This window comes from Carica papaya, chromosome 3 (genome assembly GCF_054855325.1).
Source record: "Carica papaya isolate Zhongbai chromosome 3, ASM5485532v1, whole genome shotgun sequence".
In the NCBI taxonomy this organism is placed as follows: domain Eukaryota; kingdom Viridiplantae; phylum Streptophyta; class Magnoliopsida; order Brassicales; family Caricaceae; genus Carica; species Carica papaya.
Genome location: NC_142311.1, coordinates 1,037,273 through 1,051,387, shown reverse-complemented (window position 1 = coordinate 1,051,387; position 14,115 = coordinate 1,037,273). Strand labels below are relative to the sequence as shown.

At 36.4% G+C, this 14,115-nt stretch overlaps 3 protein-coding genes across 8 annotated transcripts; 2 read left to right on the top strand and 1 right to left on the bottom strand.

The window, feature by feature from the left end:
- Positions 1-108: 108 nt before the first annotated feature.
- Positions 109-2,461, top strand: LOC110815457 (40S ribosomal protein). Of its 4 annotated transcripts, XM_022043263.2 has the most exons (5): positions 109-409; positions 573-755; positions 1,076-1,307; positions 2,133-2,315; positions 2,395-2,461. In XM_022043263.2, exons 3-4 carry the CDS (start codon positions 1,160-1,162, stop codon positions 2,273-2,275), a joined length of 291 nt encoding a protein of 96 aa, XP_021898955.1. In that variant the 5' UTR covers positions 109-409; positions 573-755; positions 1,076-1,159; the 3' UTR covers positions 2,276-2,315; positions 2,395-2,461. The 4 variants fall into 4 exon arrangements, with proteins under 4 accessions (XP_021898955.1, XP_021898957.1, XP_021898954.1 ...); XM_022043265.2 differs by having other exon boundaries at positions 112-409; positions 573-683; positions 2,133-2,461; XM_022043262.2 differs by having other exon boundaries at positions 116-409; positions 2,133-2,461.
- LOC110815456 (D111/G-patch domain-containing protein) lies at positions 2,395-8,648 on the top strand. Of its 3 annotated transcripts, XM_022043260.2 has the most exons (9): positions 3,512-3,610; positions 4,530-5,141; positions 5,616-5,697; positions 6,012-6,198; positions 7,065-7,243; positions 7,493-7,636; positions 7,717-7,820; positions 7,919-8,075; positions 8,367-8,648. In XM_022043260.2, the coding sequence occupies exons 3-9, from the start codon at positions 5,626-5,628 to the stop codon at positions 8,445-8,447; spliced, it is 924 nt and encodes a 307-aa protein (XP_021898952.1). In that variant the 5' UTR covers positions 3,512-3,610; positions 4,530-5,141; positions 5,616-5,625; the 3' UTR covers positions 8,448-8,648. The 3 variants fall into 3 exon arrangements, with proteins under 3 accessions (XP_088070997.1, XP_021898953.1, XP_021898952.1); XM_088214871.1 differs by lacking the exons at positions 3,512-3,610; positions 4,530-5,141 and adding an exon at positions 2,395-2,475; XM_022043261.2 differs by lacking the exon at positions 4,530-5,141 and having other exon boundaries at positions 3,511-3,610; positions 7,089-7,243.
- A 343-nt stretch (positions 8,649-8,991) lies between these two features.
- On the bottom strand, positions 8,992-13,977 carry LOC110815530 (P-loop containing nucleoside triphosphate hydrolases superfamily protein). The gene is made up of 14 exons (XM_022043359.2): positions 13,715-13,977; positions 13,517-13,594; positions 13,324-13,359; positions 13,176-13,208; positions 12,775-12,899; positions 12,392-12,491; positions 12,048-12,308; positions 11,675-11,954; positions 11,296-11,457; positions 10,772-10,987; positions 10,606-10,643; positions 10,281-10,444; positions 10,077-10,190; positions 8,992-9,979 (listed from the first exon to the last, which is right to left on the bottom strand). Exons 1-14 carry the CDS (start codon positions 13,719-13,721, stop codon positions 9,224-9,226), a joined length of 2,370 nt encoding a protein of 789 aa, XP_021899051.2. The 5' UTR covers positions 13,722-13,977; the 3' UTR covers positions 8,992-9,223.
- Between the last annotated feature and the right edge of the window lie 138 nt (positions 13,978-14,115).

Sequence of the window (14,115 nt, the reverse complement as noted above, 5' to 3'; positions counted from 1 at the left end):
GGCGCAACGGTCCAGTTATTATCTTGTTGAGAAACGCATGCTAACGGCTAGTTTTGTTTTCAACTTGAAAGTTTAATATTCAACAGTATATGCGCGGCTTTTAAAAACTGAAAACGACGGCGTTTTCGTTGACCGAGGGAAGACAAGTTGATAGCCGTTGATGAGGCATAATCAATATATTCTTTCTTACTTGCCAAATCCTATTCTCTCTTTCGGCCCGGCCCATTAAAAACTTCTCAGCCCAAGCCGCCAGTATCAGAAGTTAGAACCGAGGGGACTTGGTTCCGGAAGAGGAAACAGAGAGTTCGGATTCCAGAAACATTAGGTAATCCAGGAGATTTTTTTGGGTTCGTGAAGGAGGAGCTTCAAAGTCTGCTCACCCTTCGGTTTGCTGTGCTTTTCTCCTTAGGTAATCCAAGTATAGAGAATGAGGATCTCTTTAAACTTCAACTCCTGTTGTCGATAAATTTGAATTGAGTTGTTTGTTGAACTTGGCATTGTGTAAATGTCTAAATTCCTTATTTGAAAATCTGAAGACAAGTCTCCTCTGTTTGAACGTTTCCGTGAACTAGGTATAACTTGAACTTGGAATAGACATGCTTGTTGATTAATCATGTGGTGAGGATTCGGTATTGAGCTATCTGTTTGGGATACTTTTGATCAAGTCAGGAGGACTGGAATTTGTGAGTAATGTGTTTGGGTCCTTTTATTCCAGTATCATCCGATCTTCTTTGGTCATTTTAACCAAAAGCAGGGTAATCTCACTTTATCTGCTCCAAATTTGGTTCTGCTTCCTTTAACTTCTGCATCTTTTAATTTGGTATACTTCAATGGGAGGTTGAAGATTTAGCAATCACTTATCCACGCCTTGTCTCCCAAGTGCTCGATAAAATGATTCTTAGAAACATATTGCATTGAATTTTTTTTTTTTCTAATGTCGTCCTAAAATATTTAAGAAATTCTTTTATGTTTCGTTATTCCAATTTGTATTTTTCATTCTTGCTAACTATTTCTTGCATTTGCTCATACTCCTTTTATTCTTTGGGCTAAAGGGGCTACTATGGTGTTTGTGCAGTTCTCTCTGTCTCGAAAGCCTGTAAGTGGATTAGAAACTGAGCTGCATAGCTAAGCACTGCATTGGGAGATTAGGAAAAAAAAAATGGCATTGAGGCGACTTTTGGGGTTTTCTGATGGTGAACTGATGAGGTCGGATGCAAAACCTTGCTCCAGATTGATGAGGCAGACAGCTGCAATATTCACCGTAGGTGGAGCATTAGGATTTTGGGTGCTCTGTAGACTACACTATGGTCTGTTTTTCCTTTCTCAAAAGTTTTCTGATTGATGGTTTCATCTTGCGCTTTTTTTTTTCCTATTGTTGAAGTTCAGATCAAGTGAAGTAGACCTCAACCTACTATTAGAGATACAGATTCAAATTTCAAACAAATTCAAAGGCATGCAGATAAGGCATATGAGCATAGATAGCTTGAATTAAAAAACAGTGTTTATCTAAGATCAGAAACCTGTGTGTAGAAATAGAGGCTTACTGTAACTTCTGGTATATAAAAGACAGAAAAAATTATTTTATCTCCCCATCGACCTTTATTTTTCTCTATTTGCTTGCTCGCTTCATTTTTCCTCCTAATACGAGTCTTTTCATGGTTTTAGTAAGGGCTGAAGCTGGAAATTTTAGTTGGCTGATTCTGATCTTGCTTACAATTAGTGGGGATATAAGTTGTATCCCTGAATTTTGGTGCTATAACCATTGGATTGATGTAAGGACGACAGAAACTTGATAGTCTTTTCCAGTGTCTGAGAGTTTGCAGGATATATCGGCATTGAAGTACAATATTTCTGGTTACTTTTATGGTTGGATAGTTAAAAGTTATTGAAACAAGATTCATTGACCTGAATTAGGGCCAGGAAAATTTTAGACTTTCCGAATTCTGCATTCACTAATTCGCTGATTCTCTATCAATGTTTTTTTTCCCTCTCTCGACCTTGTGACTGTAACCGAGGTATATAAGTACATGGAAAGTCCTAATCACGGCATTTTGTTTAGTTATATTTGTGTGTCTCGTTCCTGATATATATATATATAGATATGAAACATTTATCATTCTGTGATTTTGCAGGTCCTAGAATTACAGTTCCCAGAAGTCTTAGGTGGGCAGGTTGTGGAGCCATTTCTGTAAGCTCAACAACTGCTTTGCTGGTTCGCCTGTTCAGCCCTGAATGTGAGCCCCAGAACATAGCTGCTTATGACAAAGGAAAATAACTCTTACTCTCCGATTCATAAGAATGTGGATTGCCGATAAGTATGCGATACTACTTTGTTTAGCAGTTTTCGGAAAAGAAAGAGACAATTTTGATTTCAAGTCATTTATGCCATGACAGACTTGTTGCAGATTGTGATTGTGGATGATGGGTTCTATGCCATGGGATCTCTAGGCTTATTATATTAGCCACAGCTTTAAGGTATAACAGATAACTAATAAGGTAGAAATGTTATATACATACACAATCCCGTTATAAACATTGCACAGCACATGCTGAAAATCTAATCATATAATTTTATGGTGCATAACGCAGGCTGATTGATAACTAATGACATAGAAATGTATATACACACACAAACACTGCACAGCACAGACTGAAAATTTAGTAATATAATTTTATGGTGCATGGCACAGGCTGATAACTAATAAGATAGAAATATACATACATACATACATACATACATACATACAGTCCCGTTATATACATTGTATGGCACACGCTGAGAACTAATAAGATAGAAATATATATACATACATACATACATACAATCCCGTTATATACATTGTATGGCACAGGCTGAAATTCTAATAGTATACTTTTATTTAGTTTGAATTGTCTTAAAACTGATAAATTAAAATACAATCTGTTTAAGTAAAAACTATATGCATACACAGTTCTTATAATTATCTAATTAAAGTCTTGTTTTGTTTTTTTTTTTAAAAATTCAAATATATAAAATTTTAAATTCTAAATAAATTAATTCAAAATTAAAAATATCTTTCTCCATTTCTTTATTATTTTAAATTAAATCAACACTATATATTATACTAAAATTAAAACCAACCTTTCTTATAATTATGTAAAACAAAATTGGTTTAACTAAAAATTCTAATTAAGTAATAAAATTAATTTTACAGTAAGTGCGCGTTATATAAATATTTAATTTAAAATTATATCGTAATTAAAAGATTACTATTAAAAATTTTGTTATCAGAATAAAAATTATGGAATAAATATATTATATTTTCTGTAATTAAAATAAGTTTTTTAAAAAAGAAAAAGTCAACGGTAATTAAAATAATATAATTAAATGTACAAATTTAGTTTATTTTATTAAATTATCTGGAAATGAGATAAAAGTTTTATTAATGTTCCTCACCGTACCAAAAACGACCCCGTTTAAGGAATAAGGAACAAGGATTTCCGTGACAAAGAAGCTATTTACAGAGAGGGACGAGAACGTACTCGCCAACGAAACGAGAGTGAAGGAGGAAAAGGCAGAAAAGAAAGAGAAGACGCACGAGCAGCGGCTGTTGGAGGAGGGTAGGATTTGGTAAGTTTGTTCCAGGGTTCGATTACAGTTTACGACTATTAAGGTTTTGATCGGTTTTCTGAGTATTGGGGTAGCAATTAGCCATAAGAGAAATAGGCACAAGTCGTGAAAGTTGAGGGTTTTGATCTGAAATCAAATCAGGGTTTTGGTCGAGATTAGGGTTTGCTCGAGTGTTGAGATGATGATTTTTTCCCCCTTTTTTATGTTAAAGTTCAGTTTGTGCCTAATTCTTCTTTTCGTTGTTTCATTTGTTATTCGATGTTGTTTGAGGAGCCTGCTGCATAATAAATTAAGTTTTTGAATAAAATTGTAAATAGTTAGGCTGAAATTTGACTTGGTGTGCGTTATTTGTAAATATATTAATATTGTTTGGGGTGAATTAGGTGCCAACGCATGGCTTAGAATAGAGGTATAAGAGCCTTGCATGTCCCTGCACTATTGTTTTAGGATATTAGTTAATACTGCAGATATTTGCCCAGAAATGAATAGTATGCTGATTTTCATAAGTAGGCAGGTCAGTTTATAGTTGTCAATTGGAGAGGATGGGTGTTTTTGGGAGGTATAAAAGAGATGGGTCTCTAGGGCTACTGCAATATGTGAGATGTGTTTTATCAAATATACTAGATTTTTAAATTAATTATTTGGGTCAGGCAATCCACTGGCTGGGGTCCAATGTTGGATCTGAACCATGATAGTAATCACCACATTAGACAAAACCAAGGAGGCCCTTTCGGCTTGCCCAGCCTGGCGCACATACAGCCAGGCCTATCCCATATGATAAACAACATTAGTTCGGTCCATCCATTTGAATGAAGTCGAAGCAATAAAAACTGTATTTCTTGGAATTAATGGGGTGTAAAAATGTGGGCATCACCGCTCGCTTTTATGCTTCCTTTGACATATTAAACCTTCGTGTCAGGTTGTGCACTGTCTATAGAGTTCCATGTATTGGTGACGGGTTCCATGGTATTGGTTGGGAAGGTGAAGGAGAATGGAACTAACTTTTGGCAACTGTTCGAGGCAGTGTTGCTGCTGGAATACAAGAGGTTCTGGAGGAGGAAGAAGGGTGCTTAGGTGATAGAGAGAGGGAGTTTGCTGTCTGTCCTGATGGCACAAAAGAGAGAGGAAGGGTGAGAAAGAAAGAAAGATTGTGGCGCTGAAGCTAGTCTTTTATTGGAAAAGCTTTCATGTCTTGTCAAGAGGTTCCATGATCCAGATCCTACGTCACCAACTTTACCATTGCTACACCATGGTGTTCCTATTCCCGCTCTAGAGGTGTTTCTGGATTCTTTCTACCGGTATGAAGGATGTGAAGTTTTGATCCACTTGGAAGGTGTCTGTCCTGCTGATTCAACATGAGTGTCAGCTGAACAGATGGCACTTTGCTGTCCTATTTTCGCACTTTAGGACAAGCTTCCTTTCGAAGGCGGTAATGATGTTATGCGTCATGGAAATGTGCCTTTCAACAAGACCTACCAGATGTGTAACAAGAAGATTTAAGTGTCATTTCTATACTGTGTAGAAGAATTAGGTGTGTGTAGACTATCTTTGTAGTGTGTTTGAATTGTTTGCGTGTTGTTTGCTGCTATAATCAAATTACTACTACTGGTAACAGTAAGCTGACAATTTTCGTTGATGGTTAGGGACTTAGAAGGCAGTTGCAAGTTTGAATTTGTCTTGGTAGTTACATTAGATAAAAACAGTTTCCGGTCTTATAGGGAGCTTTTATTTTATGTAATAAATATGGTCTGCAAAGATTTACGAATAAGTGGAAAACAAATTTCTTAAAATTCATTACTTTCTTCTAATGAGTCCATAGTGTTGCTTTAAAATAGGTAAAGGAACAATCGAAAACATTCCTCTACTTGTTTAGATTTTAGTGTTAACAACCCATGACTAGACTGGGGTAACCAATGGATTTCTCCATATTTCCAGTCCCGAACTTGCGATTAGTGCACTCATTGTTAAGAAATGAACCCTTTTTCCGTTGCTTTGTTCACAATAGGTGGTGCAGAATGGACTATAGATGGATCAATGGCAAACAAGAATCAAGCAGTAGAGATAGACGGCAATATGAAATGGAGCAGGTAATGTACAGCCTCTATGTTTATGATTCTTGGATCTATTACAAGGAGCATCTGATGGAATTCTGGTTTCACTAACCTGGTTCTGGAGTTGGGCTTTGTTCATGAATTTTTTTAATGAAGCATGCCAACTAATGATATGCCTTTCATGATCCATTAAAAAGTTTACCATAATATTTTGAGGAAAATCAGTTGGATGCACAACTAAAATTCCCGTGATGTATCTGTTTTCTTAATCTCCAAGACATTCTGAATGTAACAAGAATTAAGTTGCCCTAATTTGTTGAGGTGAATGTCTTCTTTTTCTGGCATATTAGGAGTCCCTCATCGAGGATCTGGCAGAAGACTTTCGTTTGCCAATCAATCAAAAGCCAACAGAAAATGTTGATCTGGATGGTGTGGAACAAGCATCACTAGACACAAAATTGACATCATCAAATGTTGGGTTCAGGCTGTTGCAGAAAATGGGGTGGAAAGGAAAAGGTCTTGGAAAGGATGAGCAGGGTATGAAATATGCAGAATCCTTATTATTGCAACGAAAATGAATTTCAAATGAATTTCTTCTCATTGCATTAAATGATGTTTTGAAATCTTGAAATACCTCCATACCGAATCTTGCCTCCAGTACTATTTCTTGTACTTTCCTTTTGCCGAATTTCGAAGTTTGTGGTGCCTCTTGAATTTGTATTCTTATTTTATTTTATCCTCACTCTACAGAGGCTTTTACAACTGCAATTGTATTGTTGCTTTATTAACGAATACATTTATAAATATGTTTATGGCGTTAAATTTTCACCTCTTTCTTCTTTTTTTGTGTATCTATTCACTCAATTTCTTTCTTTTTTTTTTCAACCAAAAAAAATGATCTTCCCTTTTCTTATGAACACTGATTTTGAACATTCAAACAATGAAATCTTTGATTTTTCTGAGGTTCTATTCAATTTGTTTGACTTCCATTTTTTAGTGGCAAAATATGAAGGTTTTTGCTATACCTTTCTTTGTACATTTTTCCCCTTTCTTATCAATATTATCAAGATAATATCTATCCGTGAAGCTGTTGCTGAAATGGTTTGTTTTCTATGTGAATGATTTTGCTAAATATAGCTGTCATTTGTTATGTTTTAAGGTACTGTAGAGAAGTTCCATTTCACAAAATGCTGAAGTTTTTGGGGTTTAATATTGTAAGTGGGTCATTTGGTATAATAAACAGCTATTTTTTCTTTGTTTCAAGAACAACATGAAGAAACTATTTTCTCTTTGTTTCTTTCCCATATTAAATTTGCATATTCAAGTTTTAGTAGTCATATCTTTGGGATGGTTTGGCAATAGCCGTTTTGTTCAAAGATTCTAATTAAACAACTGCTGTGAAGGTTTTCTGGCTATTATATATGCAGGCATAGTTGAGCCCATAAAATCTGGAATTAGAGACCCAAAGTTGGGAATCGGAAAACAAGAAGAAGATGATTTTTTCACTGCAGAAGAAAATATCCAACGAAGAAAACTTGATGTTGAGGTTGAGGAAACTGAGGAAAACGCAAAGAAGCGGGAGGTATGCCTCTGAACTCATAGGCAGATGGTATAAATATTCAGTTGTTAGATAATATTGAGGTTGATGCCTTACTTTTTCTGAAACCCAAATCATATAGCAGAAGGCAGCACATAGCATATATGTGTGTCTTTTGACCGGAATGGTATATCATAAGGGAACATCAACTTTGGAAGCTCTTGAGAATTTCCTGCAGTTTTTATTACCTTGGTGGCTTCTACTGCCTGCTTCGTGCAAATTATGAAAATCCAGGTTTTAGCAGAACGTGAGCAGAAAATACAAACTGAGGTCAAAGAGATACGCAAGGTCTTCTATTGCGAACTTTGCAACAAGCAGTACAAGTTGGCTATGGAGTTTGAAGGTCACTTGAGTTCTTATGATCACAATCATAGAAAGGTAAATGACTATCTTGCTATTGTACATTTCTTGTTGATTGCTTTGTCTGTATATTTATAAACCATTGTCTACATCTGCAGCGTTTCAAGGAAATGAGAGAAATGCATGGTAGTAGCAGTCGTGATGATCGTCAAAAACGAGAACAGCAACGACAGGAGAGAGAGATGGCTAAATTTGTTCTAACGTATCCTGCCATTTTCTTTGTTTGAGATTTCTTTTGCAGCTTAGTTTGTGAAACTTAGTGCAATCCATCTTATTTTTGCTTCCTTAAATCCCACTCAGTGCTGATGCCCGTAAACAACAGCAATTGCAGCAGAAACAGGAAGAAATTGGATCTGCTCCAGTTCCCAGTGGCCCAAGAGCTGCCACTGCACTTGCTGACCAGGATCAACGGAAATCATTAAAGTTCGGTTTTTCTTCTAAAGGCAGTGCCTCCAAGGTATGCTCAACTCAAAGTTAAGACTTTCAACAGTTTATATGAGACCGAGGACTGTATGTGAAGTTGAAAATTGTTTATCGTTCGAAGAGTCTTATTTCTCCTGTGCAAACAACTACAGTAACTTGATCCATTATTTGAGGTCAACTGTTTCCTATAATTGACCATGGGAACGGGCATGATTGCATTTGTTACAAATGCAAATTTATTTTAGAGGAGAACAACTACTCTGGTTGATGGGTATTTTTTTAAACAAATTTTATTGAACTTGCTAACATTTCATTCATTTTGCAGAGCTCATTCGGAAGTGCTGCTAAGAAGCCAAAAAAGGTTGCAGTTGCATCAGTTTTTGGCAATGATAGCGACGAAGAATAATAAAGTTTTTGATGTTTGCATTTGGCAGCAGTACTGTAACATATATATGTATTATTTGCTTCGGTTTTGATTGTGGTTGTGGTTGATGTCTGTCTAGTTTATTTTCCCATGTTTCTAAGCTTATTGTGTTTAAGAATTTTTGCATAAAACACGATTTGTAGAATTGAGTTTCTTAGAATGCAAATGATCTGTTGAATTTTCTCTGATGCTTCGAGGGGAATGCAATAAAGACAATGGGATGAAGTTTGGAGGGAAGGTAGTTAGGGAAAGGATGGAATACCAGTACATGGAACAAATTCTAAGAACTGACTTATATAATGAAGAAATTATTTTATACAACATGTAAATTCTAACAAATAAAAAAGAGCATTATTTTTACTAAATTATTAAGAAAAATGAAAAAACAGATATACCTGTTAGGCAAATAGTGACGTAAACTTTGTTTTGTTAGATTGATTCCTCGAATTGAGATCAGTGTACCTCTGAATGCATCGATCTTCTTTTCTTCTCCAAATTTTATTTTATCCGTTTGTAGCACAGACTATTTGGATTGTCTTCCAGCGATTCATTCAACAAATGATCAAACAACAATTAAAATACATAGCATCTCAAAAGAAACTTTTAAAAGAACAAGAAGGAATTGACAAGCGTTCTAAGGAAAAGAATTTACGGCTGCTATCAAATTGACGCAGAGAAAAGCTTGCGTATTTAACAATGAGAGATGATCACTTGTCACTCAAAGGGGTATTAAATTCAGTTGAAGGCTACTACAATTGCTAAAACTGTGATTTCTTTTGGTTCTTCATGTTACCTCTCAGCTTAAGTGGACTCCAGATCAGTGATTTCCTCTGCAGTGCAACAACTGTTGGATGGGTTGGTTTCCATGAGCCAGTGGCCTGGGAGACTGGAGGACTCCGCATGAATTTGCTGCTACTCCTCATGGCAACTGGAGTTGCCTCGGATAACTTTGGCAAAGGAGAGAACAACCTGGAATATCGTGCCTTTCGTGGGTCCTGGACTAATGATTTTCGTTTCATTGAACTGCCATTGTTGAGTGAGGTGCGGAGTGGTGTTGTCATGAATGTGCTAGGCTCTGGACGGATAGTAGCAATGGAGACTCGTCTTTTAGGCTGGAGACTCTTGGCTGGTTTTGTTGTTGTGGTGGGAGGTCCGATAGCAATGGAAACGCGTCTTGGTTTAAGCAGAGAGTTTGTGTTCGAAGCTGTTGTCAGTTTTGAAGTGTTCTCTTTGTTATCAATGGCTGCTGCAGCTGAATTTTTCAGAGTTGTTAATTTATGGTAAAGAAAAGGAGATGGTGGTGGGGGCATGAAATTGGTGATTCTTCGCAATGGCATCCGCTGTCTTGAAGGGCCAAGAGGTGGTTTTTTATCCATTTTTGCCCTGTCCGCTGCATGGTAAGCAGATGATAATGCTGAAGGCTGACAAGAAGATGATGCAGCAGCAAAAGCTCGCGTTTCCTGCTTTAGTCTGGTTTTTCTTTCGTCTGCTAATTGATTCTCCAGGTCACGAACCTTTTGCACAATTAAATAACTGGTTAGTATAGATTATATATGTATAGAATCAGTAAATATCTATAAGACTTCTGGCCAAAAAGTCCCGTAAAATCACCTTTTCTTGTAGACTTCTGCAGGTATGTTCTCTGGCAGCTAGCCGTAACTGTAAGAACTGCAGATTATCCTGCAATTTCTTTGTTTCTTTCTCATCATGTTTTAGCTTCTCAGCCTGTTGATTATGAACAGAAGGAAACAAATTTAAAGACCTTCAGAGTAGGATAAAATTTTGAATCTCGTAGAATTTGATGAAGTTTGTTACCATTTGCTTGTACTTGAATAATTCAGAGTGGTCTGCCTGCTTGCGGGCTGGACCACTTTCGATCCCCCGGACTCTGCTCGCAAAGTTCAGTGAACAGAGGGTCTCCCCAAGGTCTGCTGCACTTGGGCTAATCTGGACAAACATAACGGTCTTGCAATCTCCTCCTGCATTATACAATCCAATAACCATTGGTCATTGCAAGGAAAATCCCCCACAGCCATACTTCCGGAATAGGTATACTAGTCAATTGCAAAAACAAGTCTATAAAAAAAATCTATAGTTTTTATGACTTATGCAATAGAAAAAATGTAAATCTAAAGCTTACCAAGGGAACTTTGCAGCATATGCGTGAGCTTCGAGTTTCTGGTCTTGCACGCAAGATAAAAAAACATTTATCAGATGGTATTTAGCAATGGGATATCTAGTAACTACAGTGCTTCTTTTTGTGGGTGGGAAAAGGTAAAGGGTGAAGTTTAGGGAAAGAGAAATACCTGTAAGGAATGTGGCCTGTTTTGTATGCAAGAGCAGAGATAACATCACCAAGCGCCGAAAGAGATTTGTTTATAAATTGAGACTCCTTCAACCTTTCCCCTTCAACTTCTATCTTCCCCACTCTCTCACTACCAGCTAAATCTACCAGCCAAAGATGACTCTTTGTCCTCTGTCCATTTATCAAGTTCTCCCCCTTTACTGTCACTCGCAACAAGCTGTGCATTATAGAAGACAGTTCCCATTCTCACATATACATCCCAGACAAGCGAAAAAGGAAAAAAAAACAACCAAGATCAGAACCTACCCAACCCAGATGGGCAGCAAGAACTGACCATTGAGGCAAGTCATGGTTAAGATGCTTTAAACTTCATGTTCCCTTTTATCAAAATATATTTTTGCACTCTTTTTTCTTTTTAGAAAAAATAAACTCCAGTCAATTATTTCATAAAAGAAATAATTTTTAATTTATTTTATAGACAGTCAATGCTGTCAGCATAACTAGATAGGAGACAGACAAAAATACCAGTGAGAACGACTACTAAGTTCATTTGCACTTGTGGATCCAACAGATCTTGCTCGGCTTCCATACTTAAGTACCTCCCATACTTCCTCTGTGCTATAAACACGAGTTTCAACAAGCCCTGGGACTTCTAGAGTCCCTTCAGCTGCTTGCTTGATCTCCAACCTTCAGCAGTTCAGCAATATTGTTAATTAAATCTGTGGATACAGTCAATCATAGCTAAAAAAAGTGCAAGCTTTAAGATGATCAGGAGAAGAAAGTTCTCTTGATTAGCCATTTTTTGAGAAAAACTGAAGGACCTTCCTCAGTAATCAGCAGATGATTTAGATGAAACTATATAGAGAAAGGATTAGATGGAAAATATCAAGCCAATTCAACTCACTTTTTAGAAGGCTGGTTGGAGTTTTCTACCAAGAGGTCTCTTATTTTCTCATTGTAGACCTCTACCATGCTAACATATAGCTCATATCTCAAGATATTGCTTCTCTCCTTCGAAATCGCAAATAACTCCTCCAGGGTCCTATAATTCACTCCCCTATTTTCAGGATTTCCTTCCATTGTAAATGTTTTTCCAGTTCCAGTTTGCCCATAGGCAAATATGCAAACATTATAGCCATCCAATACTGAAGTAACAATTGGTTTAGTTTGAGCAAAAACAGCCTCTGCATATTTCAAAAACACAATATTAGAAACTTCAACAGCATAAAGTATACTAACTGAAATTTCCTTGAAAAAAACTGATGAAAATATGTTACCTTGGCTATCCTCTGGCCTAAATACATGGTCAAACTTGAATTGTTTCCTGCAATCTGAAGAAATTATCTGGAGCTCATTTTCCGGGGCAGATTCAAAGTCCACTACAGAAGAGGAGCCATTTGCAATTTCAACTTGATTTAAAGGTCTACATCTGCAAAATACCCTGATATTTCCTTTGAGCTCTATCACATCATTGTAAAGTCGTTTCCTTTCCAGCGACTCTTCAAGATACTTCTTCTTCAGAAGTTCATAATCATCATCTGGAACCAAATACAAACTGATTAAACCCAAAGAAAAAAGGACGAAGAAACATCATTCAGTTACCGTCCTTGGATATACTCACTAAGACGCCGGAATGTCGTTAAAACTTCAGAGCCAGGAAAGGGATCTACCATGATTCCTTTTACTTGATGAGACAGCTGACTGTGCTCTTTCTTCAAATTCTATACAAACCAATATTAGAGTTAATCAAACAAGTTTGAGAAAAGAGAAGGTTCAAATTTTATGAATTGAGAGAAGAATACAAGAACACGAATCATAGTTTCTTAAATCAACAAGTTACCACTGAATAAATTGAAGAACCTTCGCTAAACCATAAGGAAACAAGGTAAAGAAACTAAACTTATCTAAAAGCAACAAACTAGTGTTACTGGATAACTAGAGCTTCAATGAAGTAGATTAAAAAAACACATTTGGCTTTAAAGAGTACATGTGTGGAAGTTTCACCTTAACACTGTCGCTCAGATTGAAAATTTTCTGCAGTATTGGCTGGGTTGACTCCTCAGGGCAAGATTTTTCTTGAAGTCTATCTAATACACTGCTTTCTTCAGAATGGTCTGCATTTGCTACGACTAGATATAGAGAAACAATGAAGTCCTCAAATAAGCACACATCCAAAAAGCAAATGATACAGAAGAGAGTAATAAATGCTGTTCTCCTGGTCGCTAAAAATGAAATTGAGTGATAAGTTATCTCTAACTTATAGAATTTTCTTATTAATTCAGTTGAAATTCTACTGAAGATTAAAACAAGATCAAAAGTAAACATGAACCTAGGCTTTGAACTTAAATTTAACCACTGTTCTTCATTGAAAGATGTACAAGAAACATGTAAACAAAATCACGAACCTTCTTCGGTAGAACAAATCTTCTGGCTTTGATCTACACAAAAGAAAAGAAAAAGAAGAGAAGATAACCCTCAAATCAGCACAATTACTACTTTTGCGAACGGTACCGAGAAGGAAAAAAGGAAATCAGAGATGAAGAACACACATGCCTGAATCATTGCATTTTGCACCTTCAATTATATGAACTGGAACTCAAAGAAACGAAAAATCTTCTATTAAAAGAATTAATATTAACCTTCTTTTGAAGATTGAAAAACTCAGATGAGGTAGAAAACATAAAAGAAAGAAAAGACTCACAAAAATAATTTTTCTTTAGAGTCAAAGAATCAGAAAAACAAGAACCTTTTGTAGAGTGATCTGAGTCATCTGACTCGCAATTAGGAATGCATCGATCGCTGTTCTCGGAGAACACTGTTAGATCTGAAAGAATTAACAACTCATCGTATATCATATCCTCACAAATCAACTATTAATCAAAGAAAAGTCAAAGGATCTAAATATCCAGATATACTTGTAAAGAGAGAGAGAGAAAAAGAGTACCATCCATCGCTTAAAATAAGAGATAAATCTGTGTAGAAATTGAAATCTTCAGAGCAAAGTAGTAAATTCTCGAGAGAGAAAGAGAGAGAGAGAGAGAGTTGACAAGTGAAATAGAGGAATGGAGGGTTAGGGTTTTGATATCAGTCGAACGTTTGAATTGAAATGAAGAGAAACGAAGGATGAGGAGGGAGGAGCTGTTTCCAACGGCTATATGCGAAATATCAAGAAAGGAAAGGTAGCGTAAATTTGAAAATCAGTGCCGGGTCTTCAATATGGGTCGATCCGACCCACGGGTTAGCCCCGACACTCAGCCGAAACCCGAGTCGTGAAAACCACGAAATAGATTATATGTACATTCAATTACGTTTAAGATAAAATTATTAAATTTCATAAAAATATGA